The sequence below is a fragment of the Gopherus evgoodei genome, chromosome 5, assembly GCF_007399415.2.
Source record: "Gopherus evgoodei ecotype Sinaloan lineage chromosome 5, rGopEvg1_v1.p, whole genome shotgun sequence".
Taxonomy (NCBI): domain Eukaryota; kingdom Metazoa; phylum Chordata; order Testudines; family Testudinidae; genus Gopherus; species Gopherus evgoodei.
In genome coordinates, this window is record NC_044326.1 from 91,650,335 (window position 1) to 91,672,005 (window position 21,671).

Consider the following 21,671-nt stretch of genomic DNA (forward strand, 5'->3'; position numbering starts at 1 on the left):
GATTCTGAAGACTGGAGAGGGAGAGGGAGTCAGCAGGATCCCCGTATAAATGGAGAAGAGACAGTGGCATTTGCTTACCTGTTCCACAGCCAGGATGAACTTTTGGGGAGGGAAGGAGAGTGGAACTCCCAGTTTCCCATTCCAAATAACCAGAGGGATATGAGAAGAAATGAATGCAGTACTTCTTCTCTGAGCAGCCAGGAAGGACAAGGGAAGAGGGAGTGTGGAGAGTCCCCCTCTCTCCACTCTTGGAATTCTTCGATATGCTGAGGTGATCAAACTTTCCTTCAAGCACCATTAGAACTGGTCTGGAGGACTCTGGGATAGGAAGTCACTGGAGTAAAAAATTGTCTGAATCTGGAATCATGGAAAGAAAAAAGTTGAGAACCTCTAATATGGGGAAGGGCTGGGATGATCTTAGTAAAAGTAAAATACTTAAATTGATAAAATCTTCAGTATTTTGTTCTCCATTGTTTTACTATCAAGGATGTAAATGTGTCCTGAACAGGTTCTCTGGAATTGTGACCTCTTCACTTTTTCCACACCCTGTTCTTTTGCTTTAGCCAAAGAAGGCTGCTTTTTTAGCCTGGCACTTAAACGATAGATGTAGCATTTGTTGTAGCATGAGGTAGAATTGTAACTAGTTGCATTGATGGAATATAAATGTATCAATCTGAGTTAAAATACTGATTAACAAGTTAGTTTTTCATGTAAAAGGCTAATTTGGCTGCTTTTGTGAACTTGTTTTGTTAAGTGAATATTGCTATTCTATTGTTTTAATTTGTTCTTTATTACTTATATTATGGTAGCACCTAGCATGCTAAGTGCTATACAAACTTTTTATATATAACTTTGTTTATCTCTGAGTATCTGAATCAGTTCAATGTCATATAAAATGCTAACAATTTTTCTTTTATTAAAGTTTATATATTTTTTACTATTTAAGACTGACTTCCAATATATCTCTGTCTAGTATGTTAGAGCAGAGTGCTGATTAGATAAAACTTTTTAACTGAGTCACTTGTCTAAAAACATAAAAGAAAAGCTCATGTGTTTGGAATGGCAGTATTTATACTGTAAATAATTTTCTAGAAACAAAGATTTTCAGAAATTAGTGTTCTTTTTTTTTTTTTTTACTCAATTTTTGGGTGCCCAACTTGAGACTAGCTTACAGGAGCCTGATTTTCAGGGCAAATGCATGGCTCTTTTTGAAACTGAAACTACTTTAAAGTGTCTCACTTACTTTGGGTGCTTCCATTTTTGGGTGCCCAAAATCCCTAGTGATATTTGAAAATGTACCTTTATAGTAAAACGCCTCAAATGGCAAATGAAACAGCAGTGCACCAATTCATGGGATTCTTCACCTCATATTCAGGATCAAGTTTTTTTTTTGTTTGTTTCAAACCCTCTTCTCCAATTCGCCTGACCTCTGAGGCATAAGGAGAAAACCAAGGACTTTTCCCATTCAGAATTTCTAAAATCTGTGAGATGCAAGGGGAAGAACTACTGTTGCAAAGTTCATAACATGGTTGTGTGAAAGATAAATTTGTGTAAATGGCTTATATGGTTTTTATTTTTCTCTTTCTTTTCTTCCTTCAAGCTACAAGAGACAGTAAAGAGGAAACTGGAAGGAGCGCGTTCACCCCTCAATGGAGAGCAGCAGAATGGTGTCTGTGATGGTAGTTTCTCTCCAACCAGCAAGCGGATACGGAAGGATGTACCAGGAATTGATACAATCAATAGCTTGCCCAATAACTTGCCTTTGCCTTCTGTTTCTCCTCTTCACCAGCTTGACATGAAGCCTTCCTTACCCCTGCAGAAGAGTGGAACACATGCTAGTGGGCTGGAAGACTTGGGTAAAAATGGTGGACTTCCAGAGATAAAGCTCCCAGTTAATGGTTCCAGTGAGCTTGAGGACAGTTTTAACCTCCTGCAAAACAAGGAACTAAAACAAGAACCTTTGGATGATCCCACCTGCATAGACACTTCTGAAACATCCCTTTCGAATCAAAACAAACTTTTCTCAGACATTAATCTGAATGATCAAGAGTGGCAGGAGTTAATAGATGAGCTAGCCAACACTGTACCAGAAGATGACATACAAGATTTGTTCAACGAAGACTTTGAAGAGAAGAAGGAACCAGAATTTCCCAGGCCTGCCGCTGAGACTGAAGAAAGTGGAAGTGTTAAGAGCGATCCATCTCATTCTCCATTTGCTCACGTACCAATGGGGTCTCCCCAGGTGAGGCCTTCTTCTTCAGGCCCTCCATTTTCAAATGTCTCCACAGCTTCTAGTTTAACTTCTGTATCCAGTGCTCCACCAGCTCCAGTCCCTGCCAGCTCACCAGCAAATTGTGTTGTTCAGTCACCCCAAACTCCCAATCAAGTCCATACTCCAGGTCAAACTCAGTCACGACCTGGAAATGGTTATCTTATTAATCCAGCAGCAGTGACTGTTGCAGGTTCAGGGCCTGGGCCTGTGGCTATACCCAGTGCTGACTTGTCTCCAGCTGAACAGCTCAAACAAATGGCAGCACAGCAGCAACAGAGAGCTAAACTCATGCAGCAAAAGCAGCAGCAGCAGCATCCAAATCAAGCATCAAGCTGGTCACCTGTGGGACCTCCATCTAGTCCATATGGAGGACCCTTCAGTGCAGACAAACCAAATAGTCCAATGATGTATCCCCAAGCCTTTAACAACCAAAATCCTATAGTGCCTCCTATGGCAAATAATCCACAGAAGACTACAATGAATAACTACCTCCCTCAAAATCACATGAATATGATCAATCAACAGACAAATAATTTGGGTACAAACTCTTTAAGCAAGCAGCCCAACATGCTTACTTATGGCAACACTAAACCTCTGACTCATTTTAATGCTGAATTGAATCAGAGAATGACCCCTCCAATGGCCAATCCCAGCAAGAACCCCATGATGCCATACATACAGCAGCAACAGTCCCAGCAGCCACAGATGCAAGCTCAGATGACACACCTGAGTGAGGAACAGAAACGAATGCTTATTATGAAGCAGAAAGGAATGATGACTCAACCAATGGGATATGCAACACTTCCCTCCCTTGGCCAGGTAAGCATGAATACAGGACACACTTTGAATAATGCATGTGTACCATTTGTAGACAAGCAAGGAGAGAATAGCACAAAGCTTCAGCGTTTGCAGCTTCTCATATGTCTCTGTATGTTCTCTTTCTTTAAATGGAGGGGTTTCTTTGCAGCAGCTTCTTGTTTTCAGTGTGACACCAAATGAATGCTTATATTGTGAGCAGACATACTCAATCTGTGTATCTGCTGATTAGGGCTTGGCAGGTAGGGCATGGAGAAGATTGGTTTTGAAGTCTCATCTCCTCTGAGAGCTTGTCGCACCCTTTGTATAATAGGGCACTTTGTACCTTTGCATCTGGTACTGTTGTATTGTTTAATGTTTAAAATGTTAACATCCTAAGAGGAGGTTTAGCAGTGTCACTTTTCCCTCGATGGTGGGGAAGTGAAGTGAGGCTCAAGCCATCTTGAAGCAGAGCATTTAGAAAGGATGTGGCCAAGTGGCATGAATTGGCAATGGAAGAGCTTCAAGAGGCTGAATGCCCTCAACTCCTGCTCGAGGGAGTAAATAGCAATTGAGGTATTCAACGCCTCGTGGGATCATGCCCAAACTGAGATAATTTATTACATGAGTTCAAAGTGGTCCTTAATTACCCATTTTTAATGTATTTTCATTTTCCAGATGCATAAAGTCTTTTCCAGTGGCTTGTCCAGTGATTTAGCTCTTACAGATAAGCTTTACCTCCTTGGCTTGACTGACTTTCCATTACCTTCTCACTTTAAAACCCTGTGGGGCTGGTGTTCTGAGGTTTTGGGGATACACAAGCAGATGGATCTTAAAAAATTGTTAAATACCAGTAATAGAAAGACCAAGTAACATTATGGGTCAGCCAGATTAGGATCCCTTCATTCACACTGAAAACTCTTTAGTAAAACTACTGGTGTGCATAAATATTCACCAGTGTGACTATTTGAGTGTTGTTTATGTTTGAATGTTGTTTTGTTATTTTTAAAAAGAACTACAAAAAATAATCAACTGTTTTATAACCAGTCCAGGCCTACAGTTAATGTGATACATGTCATGGAAGGTATGCCACCAAAGAGTGTCAGGAGTTGTGATGTAATGATATGCTAATAGAATTGTCTATTGTTAGTTTTAGTCCAAACAGCTTTTACTAAATTAGCTGTTTCCACAACCACCTACAATAAGTACTTCCTTTTGAGCACAGTTTGAGATAATTAATTGTGACTCACATTGCTAATGCACACGTGAATACAGCGGGGTTTTACATTTCCTTAACTCGTTGAGTTTTGAAATCTACCAAGAGGGGGAGCATATCTTTTCCACTATAGAGCCCTTCACATTTTGTTTAAAGTGAACTGCAAAGCTAAAATAAATGTGCTCATGATGCATCATGCATGAAGATAGTTGAAAGGTTTGTTTTTCTGCTTGTCTTTTGCATTAGAAATTACAAGTCCAACTTCTCTGTTTTTGGTGAAGGCCTTTCTAAAGAAATAGTGAGATAATGACATCAAAACAGACTGAAATCTGAGCTACAACTTTTCCAGCCTTTCACTGAGAGGGAAAGGGATGTTTAAGCAGACTGTCTAATACTTTGTGATTTCTTTTCTTTGTTGGTTTGTTTTTAAACCTGTTTGAGTTAAACACCTATCAAACAGGAGAAAAGCTGCCACTGTGAAAGATTTAACGTCCCTTCACTTGAAGGCTGAGAAATCTGTGGTGCAGGTTTTACCTTTACAAATGTCACTGTCTCATTACAGTTCTCCAGCAAGAGCACGGAAGTCAAGATTTCATATTCCTGTTGTTGTTATGGTTTAAAAAATTCAGAAAACCCTGTTTAACAAACAAAGCACTGAAGGCATCTTTGTAGTTAGAAGAAACATGAGGGGGAACCAAAAAAATTTTTAAAACATTTGCCCGTTTCACCTTTAAATGACCTGACCAGAAATAGAGACCTATTGCTTCATACTGAAAGGTCCCTCCAGTCCCATGGGTGACTTAAGGTGCATGTATAGAAAAGGTTCAAAGAGGTGAGAAAGGTACAATAGATTTTCAGCTGCAAGGTATTTCCCTACTCCTTTCCTTACTGCTTCTCTGAAGATTACTTTTCTATGGAAAACTGGAAAGCTGTTGTTATTCTGAGGTCTTCTCATTCAGGAATGGATTGTTTCACACAATGTTGGGAAAAGAACTGTTGATAATATTGATCCAAATCCAGAGAGAGATGTTGAGATACTGCTACAGACTCCAGGATACAGAGAGAGACAAAGGTGCTAGAATCTCAGATCAGACCCAGATTATAGGTAAACATAACAGAAAACTTTTATGTTGCTGTTTGAAACAAATTTCAAAATGTAAATAAGTATGTGTCTATATCTTTCTGTGAGTTTATAATTGTTACTCTCCGACTGTAATTTTTTTTACCTCTCACATGTATTCATATGGTCTATAGATATATATTTTGGAGTATATCAAGATTATTTAAAAACAAAGTGAGTATACAGAACAACGATACTGCTATACTAATTGGATCACATGGTTGGCACTAAGCATATATTAATATCATATGACTGGTACACAGTGCATAATTTTTTGCCAGGGCTGAGCCCCAGCACCTCTAAGACAGGCAATTCATTGGCCTGACACCTCTGGTCTTGGCATGTCAGTAATAAACATAAAAAAAAATTACTTGCACCATAGCATCTCTTTCATTACAAATTAAGCACTGCTGGTACAGAAGTTTATTCAACAGATTATGTACATACAAATATCTTGAGTGTTAGTTCTGTATTAGCATAAAATTAGAGTATATAGATGTATACCTTAAAATCCATACACATCTGCATCTGTATAATTCTGTTTATAATAAATAGAACATCTACATATATTTACCACTTGTATCATTCTTTGTTCATTACATATACCCTATTTTATCAGCAAAATTGGGGCTATATAAACATTCTACGGAGAGGTCACAAGCATATGTGACCTTACCTTCCTGTTAACATGTCAGTGACTGGCTGGTATTCTGGCCTTGTTTCCTAGGCTTTGATGAGCCTTATTAACTATGTTTAGAAGAAAAGGTGTGCAGCTTGTAAATTGTATAGGGGAAGTAAGCATAACAGAGTAGATCTTGTATGACTAGGATAAAATCAAACATTTGGAACTGAGAGAGCTGTCAGAAGCTTGTGAGTGTGAGAAGGAGAAGAGAGGCCAAAGCAGAAGAGAATTCTCTGTGGATGTAAAAAAAAATTATAAACTTCTGATTCATCACCCCGATGAGACTGTGAGGATGCTGTGGCTATCATTTCTATTGAAAATCCAGATACCTTGTTTGAAATTAGAAGTGTATGGGGGGAGAGGGAAGAAATAATACCACATAGAAAGAATCCCTTCAGATTTGCTTTTGTATCTTTTTGTTTTAACTTTGAAAATGTGTAGCTGATTCAATCAGCCTTTTTGTGTGTGAGTGAGAAAAAGGGCTTTGTATCCATAGATCATTCCTAAAATGTAACCAGCTCTACTATTTTAACTGAAAAACAAAACAAAAAAAAACCAAACCAAAACAAAACAAAAAAACATAGAACTGTGAAAGAGATCTTTGCTTTCTTTTAAGATTGTGTTGGTTTTCAATACAATGCCTTTTATACCTAGACCAAAACAGTCATTCAAATTTCAACAGTTCCACTATGAAATCTGAAATTATAGAAGAAAGTCCCCACACTTGCTTTTGCTTCCAGGGATAGCATAGACAACAGTCAGACTCTGCTCCAAGGAGGCACAGGACTGGAATAGCAAAAATTTGACAGTTTGGAATGTTGAGGAGCACCCAGGGCCAGCTCCAGGCACCAGCTCAGCAAGCAGGTGCTTGGGGCGGCCAAGGGGAAGGGATGGCACGTCCAGGTCTTCGGTGGCAATTCGGCAGTGGGTCCCTTGGTCCCTCTTGGAGGGAAGGAGCTGCCACTGAATTGCTGCCAAGGAAAAAAGTTGTGGGGTTGTTTCTTTTGTTTGTTTGTTTGTTTTTGCTGCTTAGGGCAGCAAATCCCTGGAGCTGGCCCTGGGAGCACCTGCCAAACAACCTGAGGAAATGTCGAGACTTCATGTTTCTTGAAAGCTATGGCTGGAGCCAAAGTCTCGTGTTGTCTTCAGTGGGCCTCACTTTTACAAACAGTAAAATTCACTCTTCAGAAATCACAGACAAGGAGGAAACAATTCACGGATGCATATATATATATGGATAACATAAAATCGCTTACCTACATGTGTTTAGTGAGCAGGCACGGCACATCTGAGAACCTTCATATTCAAGAATAGTCTGGTTAAATTCCTGGTTTGAATTCTACATGTTCGCATTTTATTTGTATGAAGGCTTCACAGTTTCTCCTCCTCTTATCCAACATGAACCATCATTTCCACATATCTACTTCTGAGATGTCTCATTGGTGGCTTCAAGATTTTACATAACACTTGCCTGTGTATCTCTCCTGACTTGCCCTGGTCCCAGTGTCTGCTGTCTGTCATCCTGCCTGATCAGCTGCCAGTTAAATCACAACTTTAGCCAGTGTGTCAAAATCTGTAGTTGTCCTGGTTAAAAAAGATTTTATACTCTTTGTCTCAAGCCACCAACTCTATCACTATTCTTAACTTTTATTGCAGGCTAGACATCTAGGAGGAGTTCTTGATCCTAGACTTTGATTTTCCTCGGAAATCTTCATTGTCTATAAAGACAGGTTTCAGAGTAGCATCCATGTTAGTCTGTATCTGCAAAAAGAACAAGAGTACTTATGGCACCTTAGAGACTAACACATTTATTTGAGCATAAGCTCAAATTTTGCCTATAAAGTGGCTTATCAGTATCTTCAGAACATTGCTGGAAATCATCCTTAACCCTAATGTTACTGAAATCTGTATTCTTTCTCCAATTGTTTTCTATTTCCATTGTTGCAATTCCCTCTTTTATATACTACGGAAGAGCGTAGGGATAGGGTAGTATCCCTTAAAATAGTTTGAGTCCTCAAGTCATGCTCCCTGGGTTCTCTGTTATAGACAGGGCCGCCCAGAGGATTCAGGAGACCTGGGGCAAAGCAATTTCGGGGGCCCATTCCATAAAAATAGTTGCAACATTATAGAATACTGTATTCTCGTGGGGGCCCCTGCGGGGCCCAGGGCCTGGGGCAAATTGCCCCACTTGTCCCCCTCTCTGAGCAGCCCTGGTTGTAGAATCTGCCTCAGATCAATAGTATGTACGTATCTAGACATAGCATGCTTGTTTATATTTCATAAACACCATTTTGGGGGACAGAAGCATTTTCACAGTTTCTTCATATTGCTGCTGTTATGTAAAGAGCAAAAGACACATCATCTTCCAAATTCCTCTGAAAACTTCAGAGAATCTAGAAAGTGGCAACCACTCTTCACTTGTGTCTTAGGGAGCCTGACCATATTACCCCTACAAGTGGCCATCATGGTTTCTAATTCAAAACTGCCTTCTTGGTTTTTAACACTCTCCATGGCTCCATTCTACCTCTCTGACTGTGTATTCAGGGACTGGGGAGCACAGGAAAACAACATATAATATTTTGCACTTCAGTGGCAGCTTTCATGTCAGGATCTTTATTTGCTGTACAAATATTGATTAATTAAACCGAAGAAGCACCCCTGTCTGATCGGAAAGTATTAATATATTTGTTTTACAGAGAGAGGGAATGAGGCAAAGAGATGACCTGCCCAAAGCCATGCAGGAAGTCTGTGGGAAAGCTAATATAATTTAATAAAATACATTCTTTTGATCAGAATTAAATTCAAGTCATTAGTGTCAAGGTGAGATTGCAGCTCACCTGCTGTTTCCCCCTCTTACCAATGCACTCTTCTTTCTCATTCTTGGCCTTCCCCCCTTCTCCTGACTCTCCAGACTCCTGACTATTTTCTCTTTAAATCTGACTTCCATACTCAGCTGAATGTCCAGATTGAAGCAGAGGCCTTTTTAACTAGCATTTTGTTTGGGAGGAAAAGTTCACAACATTTACAATTTTTCATTTTGCCTGTTTTTTGTTTTTGTTTTTTCTTATTCTAATTTCCTAGCCCAGTTTCAGGGTGTTTCCATGTTTTGAATTTATCCAGACTGCTTATCATTATTGGACACACTAGTGCAAGTCACAAAAGTAGATTACCATTTTTTTTTCAAATTCACAAATGCCTTATTTGAATCCAAAATTGTCAAATTTAATGTAAATCTGAATGTATCCAAGATTCAGCTCACTTGTACTATACTGAATTGCCAACCCTAAGTGTTGAGCAATCATGAGATTGTCTTCAAATCATGAGAATTTTTTAAAATAACTATTGGATTCTTTTTATTTGCCTTCTGCCTTTAGGGTTCGTTTCCAAGCTTTTCTCCACAACTACATGGGACAGAATCTTTCTGTCTTCCTTCCTTCTGTGGCAGCACTGATACGAACCTTTCACTCCACAAATTGCTGTATCTTCCATTTTTACTTCACTAGTCCATGAGGACATTTGTAGTTTTCTCTCTTTCTTTAATTTTGACTGATCTAATCTGTCCTCATGTATCTTTTTTTCCCCTTTTCCTGTCTGCGTCTCTGATCCTGTCTCTGATCCTTCTCCATCCCTTTCTCAGCTGTTCTGTGTTACTATTTATGAAGGATGCTATATAAAAATAAATTGTATTGCTGACTCCTGTATAGACTCCTCACTCAACCTCTTCCTCTCTCAAGCCCACTCTAGATGGTTGATTACCCCGTATATTAAGGGACATCCTTTCTTTGGTGCTCAAACATTCTATGATCCATATCCAGTCAGGAGCTAGTGACAAGCAGTTGATGAAATAAAAGCATTAATTTCAAGCAATCATTATTAAAAGGATCATACCCTCTAATTAAAATGCCGAGCTTTGTACTATGGATTAAACATTGTGGGTCCCTTAAAAACAAGCTTTGACCTATGTTTTTCACAGTTCTTTATTTCTGTGAAATGTAGGTGGTCGTCTAACCCCTACCCAAAGCGCACACACAGATAAACTGAGGAAGAAAGGGACTCCAAAATGTGGGTAAATTATAGAATGTTGCCAGGGGGCCTATATTCCTCCCTGCCTGCTGCTTTCCTGTGGGTGGAATGTTTGCAGCCCCTGGTGCTCTATGAATTCCTCTTTGTTGTCTCACACAAGGAGCGCCTCTTTCCTGTTTACATGTTAATTGGTGAAGGCTTTGGCTGTGGAGGACTGCAGAAGGGCTGCTACTACATTTCAGTGCCTGGACTTTGGTAAACATTGATAGGCAGTGTTGGAATGTAGAGGAAGCACAGGAAGAAAAGAGCGGGGGTAAACTGAGGGGGACAGCAAAAAGAGGAAACCAGTAGAGTATTAAAGTAATGAGGAAATTCCTTTTTTGGTGAGTGTGAAGGAAGGCAGGGGTTCGGACTAAGATCCTTTCTAGCTGCTTGTGAAAACAGTCACTAGAGTTTCTTGTAAAGCCTGATCAAGTTGATGAAAAAGCAGCTGCCAGGAAAGGAAATCATTGTTATTTCTTTCTATATGGCAACGCCCAAAGGTCCGAGACAGGATCAGGCCCCATTATGCTGTTCAACTGAAGAAACACCTAGAGAGATGTAATACTGGCCTCAGAGAGCTTGAAAGCTAATTAAAGATTGCATATAAAAAACTACATTAAAAGAACATTGAGGTTGCAAAGTCAAGCACTTGGAAGTTAGGAAACGCCAGCTGAGGGGATTATGCAGTTACAGAGGCTAACAATGTGCACAGTTTGATGGTTCCATGCAAGTTAAACATTTAAAAAAATACGTTTAAATCCTTTATCAAACTGTGCACCCCTGTGTTCTGTTGGCATTTGCCCCCCTCTCTCCTCCCACTGCTTGGGGAAGTGAAACCCTCCATTTAAATATAAACTATCCCCACAAATCCCAGTGGCCACTGTCTGTAATCCTCTTGCCTCAGATTGCCCATGTGGAACCTTGAGGCTTCTCTCTACCCACTCTGGGTGAGGCAAGGGTGAGTACAAGAGGAAAGAAAGTCTATTTATCAGTTTTGGAGGGTATGCGCTGAGGTTCAGGGCATAGGTGCTGGAACTGGGCATGTTGCTGCACCCCCTGGCTTGAAGTGGTAATAACAACCCAAATACATGATTGCTGCCTTCAGCACACCCACTATAAAAATTGTCCAAGCACTACTGGTTCAGAGCTGTGTAATTGCCATTGGGTCTGCCCATTTCCTAACCCTGTCCTTGTTTACCTTTATTTCTCATAACTCTCCGACCACTGAACCACCTTACACAGCTCATAGGGTCTGAAACTGCTGATGGAATGGCTGTGCAGGAGCCATGCTCTGATGTTGCTGTCAGGGAGGGGAAGTTTCCCTGGGGCCATGTGCCCTCAGTCCTCTCATAACGAGGATGCGTGGGGTAATGGAAGAACTTGGCTACCTCGTGCCCACTGACATTGCGGCTGAGTCTTTCCTTCCTAGAGGATTTTTTCTTGACATCTTAATGGCCTCTCCCTGAACCCACATGGGTGCAAAGGAAGGGCTAGGCTGGGTGCTCTCCTAGGTAACTGTCTCAGTAAGGGCTGGAAGAAGCTATAAGACAAGAACGGTTTAAAACTGGATGCTTAGTGGTTCCCCCTATGTTGCATGCTGCAGAAGTGAATGAAGAAGAGAGACAGATTACACCACGATAGTAGTTATGCTGCTCTCATACACAGTGAGGTGAGGGTAGCATGACATGCAAGCAACACTCAGCTCTCATTCAACGTGATGGAAGTGGGTGTGGCTGAAGGAAATAATGCATGCCCAGAAGGAGAAGCACCATATTATGCTCCCCTCTCTAAAGAGCATCCTGAAAAGGCACTGCATGAGCATAAAGTAAAACTACCAGAGGCACACTTACACTTCACAGGGGAGAAATCACACCAGTGGACACAACAAGCCCAAGATCTACAGGGCCACAGCCAGTATCCACCAAACAGCATTCTATTATCATTGGCTTCTGGTTACCTGTATATGGCAGAGTGTATATGGATGTATGCTATGGCAGTAGCATTGATCACTTTGAGCATACTCCCGTGCCTCCAGATATCTTAATTGCTGCATCATACTTGCTCCTTATTATCCATCTCTATGAAGCTGCTGAGTCCAGTTCCCCATTACCATTCACATAATAATCTGCTTTGGTGGAGTTGTCTGACAATTCTCCTGCTTCTTGGTATCCACCGTTGCCATATACTGAAGTTCTGCTTCACAAACTTTGCAATGTTCTCCCAATTGTAGTATTTCAGTGCTGACTGAAACAGGCTTTAAATAATTTACTTAACTAAGAGCATGAAATAACTTAGAACTTTCTCTTAACAGTGTACCTTCAATTATGAGGTGATGTCCTGGCTAGAAATATGGGGTCATATTTTGATATTTTCAGAAGCAATTGCTGTATCCTTGATGGTGCTTCTCCAGTGTTTGTGTGTGTACAGCAATCAGTGCGTTATGGTCTGTGTTGGCTTTGAAACAGTGGCCAGAGAAAATCATGAAATCTTGTATATCCATGTGCAAGTCCTAGTAGCTCTTTTTCAATGTATGTATATGGTCTCTTTGGTGCTATCATAACTTTTGTGGCATATGTCACAAACAATCATTCAGTCCCATGCCTTTGTAGCAGTACAACTCACTGCCCTTCTTTTGAAGCATCTGTAAAGAGCTTGATCTTCTGCGGTCAAAGAATTGCTGCACTGGTGCTGATATTACTATATGTTCAAATCCTTGAACTCTCTTTCACACTGTGATATCCATGCCTATTCTGTATCTTTGTGAAGGAGTTTTCTTGGGTGAGTTGTCCACGCTGCATAGTTAGGTATGAACATACAGACATAATAATGCAACATGTCTTGCAGTTTCTGAATTTCTTTTCTATCTCTGTGCCAGATACACTCGAATCTTGGAATCAACAGGCATTATTTTCTTTGTGGTCAATTTCCCTCAGTAGGTGATTCCAGTTGTTTTAAAGTGGCATTTGCCTTTATTCATTTTAAGGTTATTTATATTTGCAATTTCCAGTACAGTCTGCAATCCTTCCTGACGTCCACTACCAGTGCTGCCCCAGTCTATTATGTCATTTAATGTGCACGTTCACTCCTGTAAGATCATTTAGCCGTATGGGAGGCAGTGCAGTGAAATACTTCTGGTGCTGAACATAAAAAGCAGTGTCTGCCAAATACTGTATTGAAAGTGCAAATCTTGGCGCTTTCCACGTTCGGGAGATTCTGCCAAAACCTGGATGATGCATCTGATTTGCTGAAGAATTTGGCTTCTGCTCTCTTCAGCAAACATTTCATTTCTTATGGGTAAGTGGAAATGTTGCCTTTTAATGTTTGTGTTCAACTCCTTAGAATCAATGCAGCATTTGAGTCAGCAACCTCTTTTCTTCACAATTACTGAGGAGTGCACCCAGTCTGTGGGCTCTTCAGTTCTATGAATTCTGCAATAAAATACTGCAGCTCTTCATCTAATCTGTTCTTCAACATTTGTGGGTCATTTTTGGTGACATGAATAACATTCTTTGCATTGTCCTGTCACTATATCATATATAAGACCAGTAGGCAGCCTGGTGGAAGTTTGTTAGCAGAGTTACAGTATTATTCTGACTATGATGTGCGCCTTCTTGAGCAGATCAAGTACACCATATGTGTGAAAGCCCAAGACCTGTGGTGGTTCTTCGAGTTCTGGTCCATATCTGTATTCAGCTGTGGATATACATGCATGCCAGGCACCTGAAACCAAAGAATTTTGAGAGCAGTGTCCATTGGTCCATGCATGTGTCTTCGCTTTCCTCAGGCCTCCAGTTGAGATAAAGTTCAGGGCGGAATGACCACCTCTCCAGTTTCTTTTTACCACCACGTGGCCAGGTTCTCAACCTCCAGTGTCCAGAGCTTTGTCGTCTTTAACGATTTATCTGTAAAACATATCTCCCCTTGCCCCGCCCCTCCCCGCCTCACTACAAGTGCTAGACAATGCCTAGGACTCTGGGGTTCGAAGTTTGTGCTTCCTGCCCATGTTCCTTCTTGGTCAGCGGCAACCATCAATTCTGCCTATACTGCTTCAAGGAAGCCCACATCGCAGCAAGGTGCTGTATCTGCCGTTTGTTCCCAGTTGTACCCAGGAAGGGCGGGAACTTTGTCTGTCTTAAGAAACACCTAGTGGAAAAGGTGTTGAGGCCTCAGGTGGACCCAGGTCAGAGGATCTCCCTCCCATCCCTCCCCAGATTTCTCTTGAGGAAGTTCAGGATCCTCAATATAAACTCCCAGGCATCTTCAGTCTTTGGTTCCAGCTGAATAGTGCTGCTTATTAACAAAGCCATCCTGGAGCCAGCTAGAGCAGTCTGGCATATCTTAGTGACTTGTGCCCCTACCTCTAAGATGGCAGAAAAAACATTGCAGTATTTTGTTCCAGCCAAAAGGGCGGAATTTCTTTTTTCCCATTCTGCTCTAACTATTTGATCGGGCTGCCACAGCGCTCTAGACAGCAACATCCTTGACATTCTCCAGCTGACAAAGAAGGCAGACATCTCTACTTGTTGGGAAGGAAGAGTCTTCTCTTCTCTTCTATTTCATTCAGGATAGCCAACTTCCACGCACTGATTGCTCAAATATGATTTCCTGACCTATTCCAAATTTTCAGACTTTACTGACAAGCTTCCATATCAGGACAGAACTCAATTTCAGGATCTCATAGAAAAGGACAAGATGGTTGTCAAGACTGCTTTTCAATCAGCAGTAAACACATCTTTGAGGGCAATGGTTACTACCAATATAATGCATCCAGAACCATGGCTTCACTCTTCAAGGTTTCCCAGGGAGGTCCAAAACACTGTGGAGGACTGCCTTTGATGAAACTCATCTGTTTAACCAAAAGCCAGATGAGTCTTCATACACCCTGAAGGACTCCAGGACCACCCTTTGTTCCCTGGGAATATATATATCTGCCCCAAAGAGAAAATTCCATAGGCAATCATACAAGCCTGGGTTGATGGCTCAACAATTCTGCCACCTTGTGAGCCACCCTATAAGAAGCAAAGGATTAAGAAGTCCCACTTCCCTGCATCTTCTGTGGCATCAGCAGCATCATCGCCCCAGCCCCATACTAAGCATCATTTTTGATGGGAGCATGAGAACTGTAAACCAATAATACCACCACCTGCTGATTCCTATATACACTTTAAAGGTCATCTAGCACTCTTTTTTCACATCTAGAATGTAGTAACAGACAAGGGGGTGCTAACATCATCCATTCTGGCTATGCAATTGAGTTTACTTCCCTGTATCCTCCACAACTCCTTAACCCATGCTTTTTCAGGGGGCATTCTCATAAGAAGAGTCTCAAACAAGAAGTAGAATACTTCTCACAGCAAGGTGCAGTACAACATGTATCTCTTCAGTACCAAGGGAAGGATTTTTACTCAGTGTAGTTCCTAGTACCCAAGAAGAAGGGCAGCTGGAGACCCAGTCTTGATCTCTGCCATCTCTGCTGTTTTATTGCAAACTCAAGTTTTTTTTGGTATCACTGGCATGTATAATCACATCCCTAGAAAAAGACATGTGGTTTGCAGCTCTCAACATAGACACATACTTTCACATAGATGTTCATCCCATTCAGAGATGTTTTCTCAGAATCATGACGGGCTCCGACCACTTTCAATACAGAATGCTCCTGTTCAGCCTTACTACTGTTCCCAGGATCTTTACCAAGGTATTCTCTGTAATAGCAAACCATATCAAGCATCATGACTTCACCATCTTCCCCTGTCTTGATGACTGGCTTCTTGTTGCCAAGATGCATCAAGAAGCCTTTGGCAATGCTTCAACTCCTGTTTTCCTTGGTGTCAGCGTAAACCCAAAGCAGACTTTAGACCACATTAGAGCATCCCTAAACTCAATCATGGCAAGAGCTTATTTGCTGATGGACAGGTTCTAGAAGATGAACATCCTCATTGACCAAGTCATAAGCAACCCTCAGGCACAGGAGAATCTGTGTTTCTCTGCTGGGTCATATGGCTTCAGGCACACCATTTGCCAGACTCCATCTTCACTGCCTGCAAGCCTGGCTTGAAACAGTGTACTCATCAAATCAGCAGTCCAGGAATGTCATAGTAACTGTTCCCACCAAAGTAACATCATCTCTGCTATGGTAGAAGGCTCCCGACCAGGTATCCATGGGTGTTCCCTTCCTTTCCTCCTCACTGGGCAGGATGATCATTACAGAGGCCTCCATGTTAGATTGGGGAGCTCATATAGGCAACTTCACAGTGCAGGGCATTTGGACATCTCAAGAGTCTATGATGCACATCAATATTTTGGAATTATGGGAAGTCCAAAAGGCTTGCAAGGCTTTTCTCCCATTCATTCAAGTCACCACACTTCATAATGTTGGACAATATCATCACTGTCTTTTATATCAACAAACGAGGAGTGAGACCCATCCCCAAGTGTGCAAAAGTAGTCAGTCTGTGGAATTGGTGCATCAGCAATCAGATGTCCCTGTCACTAGTCTATCTTTAGGGAACCAGAACATGCTAGCAGATTCCCTTCGCAGACATTTTGCTATTGACGACAAGTGGGAGTTATATGACTTTGTAGTGAACAATATTTTTGCTCTATAGGAGACACCCTTATTCTGTTCACCTCGCAGACAAGCAGAAAATGTAGCATATATTGCTGCAGAGGAGCCCTAGGATGCCATTTTCAGGGTGACGCTCTATTATTTCTTTCACAGTCAGATCATCTTAACTATGCCTTCCCTCCATTACCACTCCTTTCTCGGATCTTATGACAGATTTGTCAGGACAGAGTGGGAGTTATCCTCATCACCACCAACTGGCGCGGACAGTTTTCGTTCCCAAGCCTTCTGTGGACATCATCTTGACGACCACTCATCATTAAGCCCTTTTCCAATCTCCTGACCCCGGGGAAGGTCAAGATCAAACACTGCAACCACTCCATCTCAGAGTGTGGTTTTTGGATGGGTGTTGACCTTAGAATGATCATGTTCTGAAACTATTCAGAGCATCCTTACCAGCAGTAGAAAGGATTCCACTAGAAGATGTTAGTTAACTAAGTGGAGGTGTTTCTCTGTCTGGGCATGACAAAGACTTGTATCCACACTTTCTAGGGATATTCCTTTTATTTTGGACTATATTTCCCCCTAAAAACATGTTTGTCCATCAGTTATTTATGGGTCCACTTGGCAGCAATCAGTGTGTTCCATCCATCTTCACAGGGTTATTTGATCTTTGCTAACCCACTGACTAACAGATTCTGGAAAGGCCTAATCAAAATCTTTCCTCCAGTAAAAAAGCTCACTCCTCAATGGTCCGACGTTATGAAGTGTGGTGACCTTGAATGAATGAGAGAAAAGCCTTGCAAGCCTTTTGGACTTCCCACAATTCCAAAATATTGATGTGCATCATAGACTCTTGAGATGTCCAAATGCCCTGCACTGTGAAGTTGCCTATATTTGAACCTTATTCTTTCTGTGCTCAGTAATCCTCCCTTCAAACCATTTACTAGATTTTCTATGTCTCTCATTAGTCAAAGCACCTGGTATTCAGACCCTATACATTATTGTAATATTTTTTATACAAAATAAACATTATGACGTATCACTTGAAAACCAATAACTCACTGGTCAATAATGTCATAGTGAAATGTATGTAGCAACATTATATGTAAAGTTATGAATCCCCCCCCCCCGAATGATGTTACTTGTTCAAAACCACATAGACCTGCCTAGGTAAAAGTTGTTAAACAGACCTATCCTAAATAAATAAATGTGTGTTTACCTCAGTTTACATATAAGTAGTAAACAGAACCATCAAGACAGCAGAGGGAGAGGGTTGCAGGAAATCAAACAATTTGCACTTTAGCAAACATGAGTGGGAGGGGAAGAAAAAAGCATTGCACCTCCTTCACCATCAGACTCATGTTGCCTTCCTCACAGCTTGAATAAACTTTACTTTGAGGGGTAAGCTTCAGAAAAATCCATTTCTAAAGTTCACTGAACTAGAAAAGAAAGGGGAGAAACCCCCAAGTTATCTATTGCACCCAAGAAAACAAAAAGAACAAGTAGTACTTGTGGCATCTTAGAGACTAACAAATTTATTTGGGCACAAGCTTTCGTGGGCTAAACCTGACTTCATTGGATGCATGCAGTGGAAAATACAGTAGGAAGATATATATACACAGAGAACATGAAAAAATGGGTGTTGCCCTACCAACTATAATTAAGGAACTAGTACCTCTAGACTATTGGAAGAGATTCCAACTGAGAAAGGAGGTCAGCCACCATTTTGCTGGAAGACTGGTGGATGAGAAACTGGTGAGTTTTGTCTCCTTAAAGGAGCAAATGGATCTTATTATTCCTCTGAATATTGCAGGAGAGGACTAGACATAACAGAGCACACAGGTCTGGGGAAGTTTGTGACTGGGGATGTGCTGGGGTCACCTGCTAATATTAACCAAGTGTGATGAAGACAAGACTGTCTCTGTGATAACTGCTAGGAGGCTGTTGGATTCAAAGTGCTAGAATAAGAGCCATATAGTGTACAGAACATAAAGTGCATACTGGCTGCTGACTGTGTGTATGTCCCAGGCAAGGAGCTACAGGTAGGAGAAGCCTTTTGGAGCACTCAGGGTTATTGTTCAAGTCATGACACAACCTCTCACTGGTCTGAACTGCACCCCAGCACATGGCATCTCTCCAGTCCATGAAGGTTGAATTCCTGGTGGCCATTACCTCAGCCAGGAGAGTGGATGAGCGTGGAGCACTGAAGGCGCATCATCCTTACACCATATACCATAGAGACAAGGTTTCATTGTGTCTACACCTTAAGTTCACCCCCAAAGTAGTTTGTTTAACCTGAACTACTCAATTCACTTACCTGTGTTCTTTCCAAAACCCCACACATCCTCAGAAGAAAGGAGGCTCCATTCCCTCAACATACGATGGGTTTTAGCCTTTTACCCACAAAGAACAAAAACAATCAGAAAATCTGCTAGACCGTTTATTGCCATAGCAGAAAGAGTTCACAGTCCATTACAGGAGGGAGTGGGTGAGGTTCTGTGTCCTGCAATGTGCAGGAGGTCAGACTAGATGATGATGATGGTCCCTTCTGGCCTTAAAGTCTATGAATGAGTCTGAATCTATGAACTCTCACGGAATCCCTAAATGAATCTGGGACTGTATTTTGCTCAGCTATCTGCTGTCTAATCTCCCTCCCACTCATCAGGTGAGCGCTCATTCTATGAGAGTACAAGCGATGGCTATGGCATTGCTGCAAGAAGTACATTTGCAAAGCAGCTACGTGGAGTTCCAGCCACACAGAAGGCAAGGCATTCTGCTTTGGTGCAGGACTTCTCCTTTTGAATGGCATAGCAGTCCTTTGTTCATCCCTGCAGTCTTCATCCTTGCACTTTCCTCCTACTTGGGATCTACTTTTCAGTCACCTAGAGTGGAATTCGCATAAGGACCAGCACTCAAAGAAGAGGAAGTTATTTACTTTAGTAACCAGAGGTTCTTTGAGATGTGTAGTCCCTATGTGTATTCCACTACCTTTGCTTCGGATCTTTGATTCATGGTAGAGAAGGAACTGGAAAGATGGTTGGTCCACCCTGCTCTTGATCTCGTTGGTTGGCAGTGCGAAGAGAGCAAGGGTACATACATGTACCAATACACACTGCTTTCAGAATTCTCCAGCTCTGGGTGAATTGAGCACATGCATACCCACAGTGGAACACAGATAGGGACCACACATCTCAAAGAACCTCCAGTTACAAGGGGGGGAGTAATTTCCTTTTTCCTTGGCCTACTACAACAAACATTTGTTTTAAGGTTTTGCCTTTGTTCCTCAGTGACATTTCACACTCACCCAGGAATTTTCCTCATTACAGGAGCTCAGTCTCATCATGAGTCTGCTCAAGCAAACACACTTCAGTTAAAATATTGTTTTGTCAGGTGTTATCCCAATTCCTCACTACAGGTAAATGCTCTACTTCTACTTTAAGCAATAAAAGTTGTATTTTGTTTCTTTATCCTCTTTAGAGAGAGTGAAGAGAATATAATTTCTTTAAGAAAGAGAAAGCAAAAGATTTTAGAAAGGTCAGCCTGAAAAGCAGTTTGTTTGCCCTGGAGAAATATATCATTTTTCTGTGACATTCTACTGCTTACAGGCATGAGGCAGAACATCCTTGAAGGAATCTACATGATAAATTAATATTTATATACAATATTGCCTGGAGGAAAGAAATAGTTCCCAAGATAGTTCCTGCACCATTAGTGCAACACGCACAGTCAAGGGAAATATTTTTCCAAGGTGCAGTTCTTTTCTGCAGTCAGTGAAGATCTGTTTGATTGTATTCCTTGTTGTTTCTCTGATTCTGTAAGATATCTTAAACCCCTTAACAATTACAAGTCCCTTAAAGACTTGTCACAAGGTGACTGGTCCCTAGAAATGGAGCAGGACCAGCTCCCCTGTGCCAGAACAGGTGTTCCCAGTTTGATCAGTTAAGAGTGTAGGGCAGCACCTGGGAGATTTAAAAAAAAAAAAAAAGTCTAGGGAGAGTTTAAGGGAGAGAGAGACCTAATGAGGGAGGGAGCATGCCCATTGCATGCTGACTAATCAGCCTGGTAAGTTGGTGCTATCAGGAGCCTGGAGAAGATCTATGGGGAAAGATGCTGAGAGCAGAAAGCTCTCTACAGGCCGGCTCCTCTCTGGGAAAACAGAGGGAGGAATTAGCAGGAAGCCAATGCATGGGTTAGTCTGCTGACCTTCCTGAGCCAAAGCTAACGCTGGGAGGCTGAACAGGGCGGCAGGCACACAGGTCAGCGGAAGGGTTAGCCTGCTGACTGTTCTGGGCCAGAGAGCTGTGGCCAGAGAAAGCTGGAGAGAGCTGAGGGCAGTAGAGAGAGATGCCTGCTGGCTCTCAGAGCCAGTGGGCCAGAGAAGGCTGAGGCTGGAGAGCTGGGGAATATTGGGGGACGGGGGGCACCAGAGCAGATTCAGATGTATTGTCTGGACTGTGGTGTTAGGACTTGTTATGGACATGGGAAGGTTTTTGCATAAATTAACCCCACAAGGGCTGTGAGCCCAAAGAAAGGTTGTTTAGGTTAGTGGTGAGCAGTCTGCAGCCCACAGCTGCACACGGTGTTAGCCTGCATGTCCGATGAACATGTTGTACCAGTTTTAAGGATAAACAGAAAATTTCAGTCACCACAACAGTCGATCCAGTACTAGACAGACAGACAGAAGCTATTCTCATCATCTGGGCACAGAGCAGTCTTTTCTACGACCAAATTCGTGATGCAGTGACTATGGTGATTTCAAGAGTTTCTATTCTCCTTGCTCAGTTACTGCACCTGTTTTGCAGATAACATAGGGATTACATCTTCAGTTCTTCCCAGTGCTTAGAGAAGCATTAACTTCATTACTCTAAAAAAATAAAATAAAATAAAGAAAAAATCACTGACTCTGATTACATAAAGGGTAGGATGTTTTCCAAGTGCACCCTTGAAATGGGCACA

The 21,671-nt window shown here is 41.7% G+C and overlaps 1 protein-coding gene across 2 annotated transcripts in view; it reads left to right on the forward strand.

Annotated features, from left to right (window-relative positions):
* MAML3 (mastermind like transcriptional coactivator 3) overlaps positions 1-21,671 on the forward strand; it is a 367,191-nt gene that overhangs the window by 229,000 nt on the left and 116,520 nt on the right. For both annotated transcript variants that reach the window (XM_030563794.1, XM_030563793.1), the window contains exon 2: positions 1,601-3,091. In XM_030563794.1, the coding sequence (XP_030419654.1) occupies positions 1,601-3,091 (1,491 nt within the window). The remainder of the gene's footprint in view (positions 1-1,600; positions 3,092-21,671) is intronic.